We start from the raw sequence: 10,553 nt of genomic DNA on the forward strand, positions 1-10,553 counted from the left end.
GCGGGTGCCCAACTGCCCCCCACGTGGCCACTGGCTCAGGACAGGCATGAGGCACGGCCCATCAGTCCCCAAGGCCCTCAGGCTGCCCGGAAAGGTGGACAGGGCCGAGGCCCCAGCCGACCACCCTGGCAGCAAACCGCTGACCTGCTCCCCGCCTCTCCAGCCCCACTGTCCCATCGCTGAATGCCTCTTGCAAACCCAGCTGCTTCCAACTGCCCTTCTTTCCCAGGTCCCAGTGCTGGGCCCTCCTGGGCAGGTGGTCAGAGCACGGACACCACCCACACCTCCATCACTCACCTGCCTTACATCCCAGGGGTCCCACTCCCTGCCCTCATGGAGCAGCCTGCAGAACAGCCCCTATGCTCCCCCTGGCCCCCACGCATCAAGGCCCACTGACCTCTGACCCCCCTGGCACCCACACCCTGCCCGGTGACCCCAGGAGCCTGGGGGCCCAGACCCAGACTCTGGGGCATGACCTCCCAAGTCCCTGTGGAAAACTGCAGATGAGGAGAGGACCAGGGCCGGAGGGGCTTGGGGCAGCTCCTTTCTGGCCTCGACCCCATGTTCTGTGGAATGTGGACAGCATCCCAGCCTGCCAGCGTGGTCCCCAAGCTCACCCAACAAGCCCGACAGACCCCCACGCCAGAAAACACCCCTGGGGGACCAGGGCTTCGGCAATGAGGACTCCCCAGCAAGCTCACGTTTAAGACCCTTTACTCTTGGGCTTTCTTTAAATAAAACAGAAATACTGCAGCGTTCCCACGGTGGTTGAGGCAGGTGACACTGTGGGGACACATGAGGGGTGTGGCTGTGCTCCTGGCTCCAGCTGGCAGCGGGTCGTGGACTGGGTGGCAAGGGGGCAGTCCTGGGCCCCAGCTGCTCTGGCCTGCCCCTGGGCCGGAGGGGGCAGCTGCAGGGGCACAGGGGAGCAGGCACCCTGCCCTGGGCAGCCCCCCACACAGGAAAGCAGCAATCCTACACCCAGGGCCCTGACCTCTGTCCCCAGCCAGCCGGGGTGAAGGGTGAAGGGTGAAGATGGGTGAGGGCACCCAGGCAGAATCCCACACCCCAATCCCTCCTCAGCAGCAGGCCCCAGCTAGGACACCCCCAGCTACGACAGTTCACCGCCTCCACTGGAGCCCCTGTGCCATCTGACCTGCACTGGCCCCAGCACACTCTCCAGGGCCACAAGCCTCTGCTGCAGGACCCGCCCCCATCCCAGGAGCCCAGTGGCCAGACCTCCCTCCTGAGTGCCCTTGGGTCAGCCTGCCTGACCCCTGGTCTGCCAGACTCTGCCCTGGGCCTCCCCTTCCCTCACTCGCAGCCAGAGGGATCTGCCTTGAAGTGCCGCTCTGATCCTTCCCAGCTCCTTGCCGTGCCCGCCCCAGCCCTGCCTCCAGGACTGCTTGGGCCTCACCCCCACGGCAGCTCGGACTCCAAGCTCCGGTGCTCAGGGCAACTCCAGCCAGTCCCCTGCTCCAGGCACTCTCCCCCAACTAGACACACGGACACGGGGCTGCACCTGCTGGGTGGGCCACCCCCAAACCCCGCTGCCTGCATGCCAAGGGCCCTGGGCCTCCCAGTTTGCCCATCGTCATCATCCTGAGCGCATCGGAGCTGGTCTGGGTGCCTGTGTCACCCGCACCCCGTGCTCCGCGTGGGATGGGGCGGAGAGGGGCATCAATAATGGGGGCGGGGGAGGGCCCTGGGCGTGCGAAGGGGGCTGGGCCGGTCACAAGGCCACTCCAGCTCAGAGAGAGCCCAGCCCGGCCAGCCCGTTCTGCGCTCTCTGCCTCCTGGCAGGCGGGGAAGGGTGGGCAGCTGCCCCGAGGTCAAGGCTGGTGGGCAGGGCGGGTAGGCTGTGGCGCTCACTGGTCCTTGACAACACTGCCGAGCCCGCTCTCGGCCCGGAGCAGCTGGCTGCTGGCCTCGTTGTAGGCGATCCAGTGTTGCAGGTCGGCTGGCAGCTCAGGGGGCTCCACCTGCAGGGGAAGACGAGGGTGAGACTCCCACGGGCCGCCCGCTGCCATGGGGACCAGCAGGGCCGGGGGTTGGGGGGTGGCGGGGACAGCCAGGCTGCTGTCTTCACACGTCTGGACCTCGTTCCCCAGCCCCAGCCCCTCCCAGGCGTCCGCGGTGCAGGTTCCTCCCCAGCCCAGCTCTCGGGGCACCACGCCCCTCATCAGGCCTGTCTCCCCCGCTGGGTGGCAACTGAGCCCTCTGCACATTCCCAGATCTGGGGCAAAACCCTCTGAAGCCAGCTGGTTGGGGGGGCGACGGGAGACCCAGAGCGGCCAGAGGCAGGGCAGGGGATGGCGGGGCAGAAGCGGCGTCAGAGCGGCTCTGCCGGGAGAGCCCAGGACAGGGCCATGCCTGAGGCCCCCTCTCAGCGCGCCAACAGGAGCCGGACGCCACCTCGCAGCTCAGCACCGCGCTCCTGCGCCCTCCTGCTCAGCCACACCAGCCGCTTCCCTGCAAACTCGGCCACCATTTTGTGACAGGGCAAGGGGCTGGGCCAGGCTGGAGGGGTCCGAGGACTTCCGGGCCTCTCAGGAATGAGGGGGAAAGCCCGCCCACCTCAGGGCGTCAGGGAGGCTGGGCAGAGGTGCTCAGAGTCGGGTCACAGGGTAAGTCTGGGCAGAGCCAGGCTTGGCTCCCGGAAGCATCCTCCTCCCGGCCCAGCTGGAATCACCAGGTCCAGACTTGGCTGTAGCCCAGCTCTCCCTGCAAGGCCGTGCTGCCCCACACCAGCCTTTCAGCATGCAGATCTCTGGGCACTGGGCCCAGCCTGTCCCACACCAAACCCAGGACTGCACCTGGGACCCTCCCGACCCACAGGTTCAGGCCGGGTGACTCCTGGCCATCTGGGGCCGAGTGTCCTCGCCATGCCATGGTGTGGGCGCCCCCTGCCTCTCATGTAGGTCTCACCCATCAGCCCCCGCCTGACCACCCTCCCCTGCAGGACAGTGGCCCTGGCTCCCTCTCCTCTACCTTCTGCTCGCAGCTCTCAGCCCGTCGATTTAAAGCCTCGATGGCCATCCCCTCCCAGCCTCCTGACGCATGAAGGGACATGCAGAGCACCTCTGTGGGTGCGCGGTGGGAGGCATCCAGGCCCTTTGGGGGCGTCCCTGACTCCAAGAGACAGAAAACCAGGGGACTGGGCCTGTGGCCCACTGTGCAGCCTCAAGCAGGTCGCATTGCCCCTCTGAGCCTCAGTTTCCCCACCTGCGATATAAAGGAAAGGCTAGCCTCTCGTGACTAACGTGCGGCTGTGTTCCTCCTCTGCTCCTGTCCAGGGCCAGAGAGGGCAGCACCCTGCCTGAGGGCACCTAGGGGCCCAGCGGGCCCTGGCTTTGGCATGGAGGCTCCAAGCATGTTTTTAGGAACGTGCCTGCAGCAGGAGCCTGCCCTGGCAACCAGCACCGCAACGGCATCCCCAGGGCCCAGGTGCCATGATGCAGCAGCAGGCTGTGCTGGGAGGAGCAGGCCCTGGGGAGGGGCCTTGAGCCCCAGGCAGGTGCTGCAGCCTTTTCTCCAACTGGAAAAGGCAGAAGGGCTTGCAGCTCTACAGGGCTCAGGGCTCACCCCTAACCCAGGTGATGGTGACCCAGCCCCTCAGGTCTAAGCTGGGTGAAAGGGCTCTCAGGTCCTTGAGAACTCCCAGCAACCTCCCCTCACTAACGCCCCAGCCCCCATCTCCCCACCCCACCCCCACCCGGCTTCCATGCTACATTCAGAACCAAGGACCAGTGAGGCCGGCTCCGCACTCCAAGCCACACTTAGACTCTTTGGGAGACGCCTGGTCTGGCCTTCCCTGTTCTGGAAAAGGCGTAGCGTGGGGCAGGGAGCCTTGAGGGGTTAATAAGGGATGGCAGGAGGGGAGCATGCTGAGTCCGACTACAGAGAGTTGATGAGGCGACCCTGAGAGGTCCCAAGAAGAATGGCATCAGTGAAGAAGGCCCTGGGTCCAAAGAAAAGGGCTGGAGCGGTACTCGGCCGGACAGGGGCACCCCAAAAGGGGTAGGCGGCAGGCCTTCCCCAGGGGCGGGGGGCAGGGACCAGGAGTCCTCAGGGTCCAGCGGGAGGAGTGCGCTCGGGGCGGGGGACGCTTACCCTGCGCTTGCACAGGTGCTGCACAACGCGCTCCGGCGAGGTGCCCAGCACGTGCTGGCGGGAGCGCAGCAGCGCGCACACGAAGCCGTCGCGCAGGCTGATGAAGCGCGCCTCTAGGTAGAAGGCGCGGTCGTCCCAGCCCAGCAGGCGGGTGCGCACCTCAAACGGCTCGAGCAGACGCAGCGAGCGGCGGTAGCGCGCGCACGAAGCGGCCAGCACGGCGCGCGCCCCGAGCGCGCGCAGAGCCCCGAGCACGCCGCAGCGGGCCAGGTGCGCGGCGCGCGCCACGTCGGCCTCGCGCAGGTAGCGCGCGTTGTTCATGTGCAGCAGCAGGTCCAAGTCCGAGGGCAGCACGCGGCCCGAGTAGCTCTGCTCAGCCAGGAGGTCACGGACGCGGGGCTGCAGCAGGCGCGCGCGCAGTACGGCGCACGGCACGCGGACCAGGTACCAGCCGTCCAGCAGCGCGAAGTAGGCGAGCGCCAGGGCCAGCACCGCCATGAGCAGCCCCAGCATCGCGGCGGCGGGCGCAGCGGTGCTGCGGGGCCCGCGGCGCTGGTGCCGACAGTGCGCGCGGCAATGCAGCCCTGATGCCCCAGCTCTGCCGGCCAGCCTGGGAACCGTTGAGCGCAGCGCGGCCGGAGCGAACCATCTCGCGAGGCTGGCTGAGGGGGGAGACGCGCCGGAGGCCTGCGCGGAGCCCCGCCCCCCGCCCCGGGCCCCCCCTCCCCGCTCTCAGTGGTCCGTCCCACCCCCGCAGCCCGCGCCGCTTTTGCTTTCCCCGGAGCGGGCGGGGCACAGGGCGGCACTCCGAGCACCACAGCGGCATCTGGCGGTGAGTCCCCGCGCTGCAGGTCTCCCGCAGCGTTGCCCGCCCTCTGCGAGCGCGAGCCCCTCGCGCCTTTCCCTGGCTCTTTAAGACTTGGAGTGACCCTGGAGATTCCGCCTCTGATCTCCGAGGGTCAGAGTCTCCAGCACTTCCCCGGCCTAGGCTGTGGAATTTGGCAGGACACATGGACATAGGCCGGTCCCTAGCGGCGCTGCTTGGAGGCTGCTGGAAACCGACCCTCCTCTACTCCAGAACCACCAGGGGCTGGCTCCCCACTTTCGCAGGGCGACGGCCCCATATGCGGCGGGTTCAGGGAGTATCTCAGTCTGGCCCCAATACACCTTTTCAGTCTCAGCCTGTAACTTCATTACCCCTCCCCCCACATTCACCCCTTCCTCCCCAAAGGTCCTGATAACCGCAGCCTCATTTCCAAGCATTCCCACCCTTTGCACTTTTTGAAGTTGGAGCGAATAACGTCCCGGATGGAGAGGGAAGAGTCAGTAAATGACTCAGCAATCGATTCAAAGGCCTTGCCTTAGGCACTTGGGACGCCTGGCCTGGCAGACTGCCACACACAGTAGGTGTCCTCTTCCTCTTTTCTGCGAGGCCAGAAGGGAAGGCCCAGAGAAGGCCCGGCCGGCCGGCCTCCAGGCCTCTCCAACGGAGGTGTTTGCCAGTGACCCTGGAGGCCGCCTCCTTAGGTCAGTACTGGAGTCCCGGGATGGGTGGGTTTAAGGAGTGATCGCTGAGGTCCCAAGGCTCTGAGAATGCATCTGGCAGCAGCTGGACTGAGGCAACTGGACTTTCATCCAGTCCACACCCAGCCTGGGCTTGGGTTGCGGGGTTCTTGAAAGCCCCTGAAGAAGGAGATCCAGGGGTAGCCCTGTTCCACAGTCCACGCTGGGGCTGGGCGGGCTCCCATGCCACGTTCACTGTCAGGGCAGAGGCTGAGTTTGTTGCTTCTCTGGCTTTGCTTCTGGGGCCAGCAGCTGGGCAGAGTGGGGTCTGGGTTTCCCTGGGCCTTGGCTCTGCTTGGATACTCCCAGGGACAGGGAGCTCGTTTCCTATCAGGGCAGGCCCAGCTGCCCTAGGAAGCCCTGGCTGTGAGAAGGCCCTTCCCGCACACTGCTCGCGCGTGTCCCTGTGATGCTCTCCCTGCCCTGGCTTGGCTCTGAGCTGTCTGTCCGGAGACGAGCTAGCTTCTCAGGGCGAATAGAAGAATGACATGTTCTTGGAGCCCCCCTTTGCTGCTCCTCTGAGAACACAGCCTCCTTGTCACCCACCTTGTCCCGTCCCCCCAGGGAGGGCCCCGGAGCTAGAGACCTGGTTCTGGAGATGTCAGTGAAGTTTGGTGAATGGGAATCCAGCCGGGAGCTTATGAGACCCCTGCCCCCAACTTCCTCACAGCCTGTGCTCCCCCCACCGCCCTGCCCACCTGGCTTCCTTCTGAGCTTCTGCTATCCAGGAGACCACCCAACACCACACACACACACACACACACACACTGCACATGCTGTTGTCCCTGCCAGGGGACCCTCCCTGCCCCATCTGACCCTTTCCTGAAACCCGGACTGGGCTAGATCCCCAGAGCCCTGGTCTCACTCCACTTTTACTCACAGATATGATCCGTAGGCAGGGGGTGCTCTCTCCCTGCTGGACCTTGAGGCCAGGAGGACAGGGCCTGGTCTGTCTCGTTGATTGCCAAAGCCCAGGGCCAGCGGGATGCCCGGTGCACCGAGGGCGCTCAAAACGTGAATGCTGTAAGGACCAGCGCCTTCTCTGCCCCCCCTCCCCCCACCATCGGGCCGCTTCAGTCCCACACAATGGACGCAGGCATCTTGTGATGGGTCACTGGCCGTTTATTGGGAGGCTGGAAGGAGTCCTGGGCGCGGAACCTCGATCCCTTCCCTCGGCCCTGGCTTGGAGTATCCAGCAGGGTGGAGGAGCAGAGGAGGGGTACTTCTGGGTCCCCTTGGTTCCTCAAGGACCCTCGTGTCTGGGTAGCACCGGGCGTCACCGCCAGAGGTAGTCCCGCAGCCTAAGTTCTAGCGGCTGCCTGCTTGGATTCGAGGCTCCAGACCCAAGAGGAGCAGGGGCTCAGGATGCCGCCCGGCAAAACAGGAGCAGCGGTGCGAGTGGCCGGAACACGGCGGGAAGCCCCTGGACCAGGACCCAACCTCGGCCCCGCCCCGGCCCCGCCCAAGCCCCGCCCATCCCCGCCCCCAGAGTCTCTCCCGGGCCCCGCCCGGCCCGGCCCGGCCCGGACCCCACCAGCGCCCCGCGCGGGGCACGGATCCTGGCGGCAGCAGTTCTGTGGGCCCTTTTGGCCCAGCCCGTCCGCGTTCGAGGGCTCGCATGGGTCCGCGCACGCCTTGGTCACCACCACAGTGCCACGAAGGGGTAGCCTGCGGGCGGGACAGAACCAGGATCGCGAGGGCGCAGACCTGTTTGTCCGCAGTGCGAACTGGGGGACCGGCCCATCGTGGACCTGAAACTCAGTTCCGTAAAAAGGGGGCGGTCTCCCTAACAGAGGGTAGCTCTATCGCAGCCCTGGGGGAGACCGACTCGATTACTTCTGTGCTGGTTCTTTTCTGGGTGCTGTCTGCCCAGGGCGAGTCCCGGAGCCAGCGCCCCCGGTGAGGCAGACCTGGGCTCCCAGGGCATGTGCTGACGTTCAGGCAGCGGGCCACGGTGGTGGTCCAAGCATTGGGCACAGGCGAACTGCTCACCCGCGGGCTGCCCCAACACCCCACAGCTTTTGTGGGGTGGATGGATGGGGTCCCAGCTCTGCGCCCTGCAGCTGTGGGCGCTTGGGCAAGAACTCTGCATCTCTTCTGACTCAGGAAGGGCCCCCTGGGGTACTCCAGGACTGCACAGCACCTGCTGGAGACCCACTCTCCTTCCCATCTAGCTTGACTTCCTGCTGCAGCTGGAGTCCAGTGGGGAGGGTGGGGACATCCCCAGGGAGCCAGACCAGTCATCAACCTCAGCCCCGGCGGAGAGATGTCCGGCGAGCCAGAGTCCTCAGGGGAGGAAAGCCCAGGACTGGGTGTGGCTGGGAGCTGGGGCCAGGGCGGGAGATGCCCACTCAGGGGCCCGATCTGGGGTGGGCAGGAGCCCTCTGTGTGACCCTGGGTCAGCTCCTTCACCTCTCTGGGCCTCTTTCTACCGGGGTTGGAATGCAGCCTCACCAGTTCTAACTGTGTGATCTTGGGCAAGTTGCTTCACCTCTCTCTGCCTCGGGTTCCTCCTCTGCACAGCCCTGCCCCCAAGGGGGGAGGAATGAATGAATGACTGCAAGGGAGGCGGCAGAGGAGTGCGGGGCCCGTGGTGAGCGCTATGCCATGTCTGCGTTTGTCGCCACCTATTACTACAGATGCAGACAGACCAGGACAGTCTCTCTCCCACGGAAGGTGCTCGGCAAGTGGCATCTTAAAAGCAAAAACACGTCGGTCTGTCCGGAGGATCACCTCAGCCACCACGGGGTGTCTCGTCCTTACCAAGGAGAGATAGAGGTTTAAAAAAAAAAAGCGGTTTCCTGAAGAGAGTGTGACCAGGTGTGTAACTCGCAGGATGCTCCTTATTCTTGCACAGGAAGCATCACCATGAGGGTGAAAACGGGGACGGAAAATGGGGCCCATCCTAGGGCGTGGGGAGAGGGTTCTGCACTTCCTCTTTCTTGCTTTCCCACAGTTTCTGACGATGAAATGGTGTGGGGTGGAGCGGGTGGGGGTCCCAGTCCAGATGCTGCGTTGGGCCGGCTCAGGGACCCTGGGCTGCCCCTGCAGGTGGCCCCCATGCTGTCCTCACCCTTGGAGAGGCAGAGCCCCCGTCAGCCCTCCATCCTGCGGGAGGGGGAGACCTGCCCCGCGGTGCTGGGTCCGGAGCGCTCCTGCGCCTCCCGGGGCCTGTCCCTCTTCTGGAGGCTCAAGGCTGCGTGACCTCAGGGACGGCTCAGGAGGCGAGAGGAGGCCCTGGGTTACAGGGCATGGGGACCCACCCGCCATCTCTCTCCTCTCATGTTGACCCAAAGAATTCAAACCACTGGGGCCCAGGGCACCTCACCTCCATGAGCCTTGGCCCCAGGGCGGAGCACCCCTCCACAGGGAGGCGCTAAGGTGTGGGTTGCTGTGGGCTCTGAGTGCGGGGACCTCTGGTCTCCTCTGCCCTCCCGACGTCACCACCCGCAACACTAGGCTGCCTGGGGCTCCCTGTGCCCTGGCCTGGACTCTGGTGAGTGGGACCCCACCCCACCTGCTGCTGTGCCAACCTGGAGGGTCTCTCCAGTACCCGGGTTCTAATCCTGCCTAATCCACCACCCAGCGCCTGGTGTGGGCTGGAAGCACCGTCCTGTGCAGGCAGGTCTCACCCAGGGCCCGGCCCTCCCTGAGCCCTGGTGCCCGAGGGCAGGGGCCAGCTGGGTTTTCAAAAGGACTTTCCCAGGTATGAAAAAGGCCAGGCAGGGGCCGTGTCCCCTGGGGCTCCCCCAGGCCTCACAGTTAGTTACCCCAGAAGGAGCCCCAAGCGTGCGATGGGAGCATCCTAGAGAGGGGAGGGGCCCGCGGTCGGGGTTGGGGAACTGGCTCAGCACTGGAGACCCTCTTGTACAGTTTGAATTTTTTGCTCTGGGTGTGAAGCCCTTACAACAAACAAAATAAGAAATTGAAGAAACAGACAGAGGGGCTGTCCTCAAGCTGAAGGGGGAGGACAGCGCAGGGGTTCTGGCGGCCTCATGCAGCAGCAGCAGCCCCTCCCACCCTGAAATGTCTCCATGCCTTGAAGTCTCTGGGTCAGTCCTCACAGCAGAGATGGGTCCCAGTGAGCATCTGAGGCTCAGAGAGGTTGAGCAACATGTGCGAGGCCACACAGCAAGAGCCGGGAGGTCCCAGGGACACGGCCTTGCAGCAATGTCCTCCCTTCCAGGAGTCAGACATTTGCTCCTGCCCTGGCCGGAGCCAAGGGCACAGCCACAGCCACAGACGTGGCCCCAGGTGGCAACCTTCCACAGCCCTGGACCCCAACCTTGACCTCAGCCTGCAGGCATGCAAGGACAGGTTCTCTGCAACCAAGCCCATGGGCCTTTATTAAGGGCCTACTGTGTGTTGGGGTTGCTGCCCCAGGACCCCTATGAACATGGGGAGCTGTTCCCCCCTCCAAGCTTCATCTCTTGGGGCTCCCAGGACCTCACACCTCTGACCCTAATTCTACTCGGAACATTTCCTCTCAGCCTTTTTGGGGCCCTCCTGAGAGCCTGCTTCATGCTGGGTGCGGGGGACACCACGGACAGGACCTGGCTCAGCTCGTGGAGGGGGCAAGCAGGGAAGGCTTCCTGGAGGAAGAAGTGCCTGAGTGAAGGTTAAGGGGTGGGTCGGAATATTGGGAGGGGGTCTGATGGGCCATCTGCATGCTGTTCCACATCACAGAGCGCAGCCTGCCGGGCGGTGGGAGCTGGGCAGGAGTCCTGGAGGGAGCCAGGGAGGGCTGGAAAGGGCAGAGGGGCATCGTCCGACCTGAGTTAGGGTTCAGAAGGGGCCGTGACTGGACCGGGTGTGTGTGAGGAGTGCCCCCCGGGCACCACTGCCCAGCATGGGACACAACAGGGTCCTCCTGGATC

The 10,553-nt window shown here is 65.1% G+C and overlaps 1 protein-coding gene across 1 annotated transcript; it reads right to left on the minus strand.

The window, feature by feature from the left end:
- Positions 1-545: 545 nt before the first annotated feature.
- THEM6 (thioesterase superfamily member 6) lies at positions 546-4,738 on the minus strand. The gene is made up of 2 exons (XM_079901783.1): positions 4,114-4,738; positions 546-1,982 (listed from the first exon to the last, which is right to left on the minus strand). The coding sequence occupies exons 1-2, from the start codon at positions 4,624-4,626 to the stop codon at positions 1,869-1,871; spliced, it is 627 nt and encodes a 208-aa protein (XP_079757909.1). The 5' UTR covers positions 4,627-4,738; the 3' UTR covers positions 546-1,868.
- Between the last annotated feature and the right edge of the window lie 5,815 nt (positions 4,739-10,553).

Source organism: Stenella coeruleoalba (assembly GCF_951394435.1).
Source record: "Stenella coeruleoalba genome assembly, chromosome: 17".
Classification (NCBI taxonomy): Eukaryota; Metazoa; Chordata; class Mammalia; order Artiodactyla; family Delphinidae; genus Stenella; species Stenella coeruleoalba.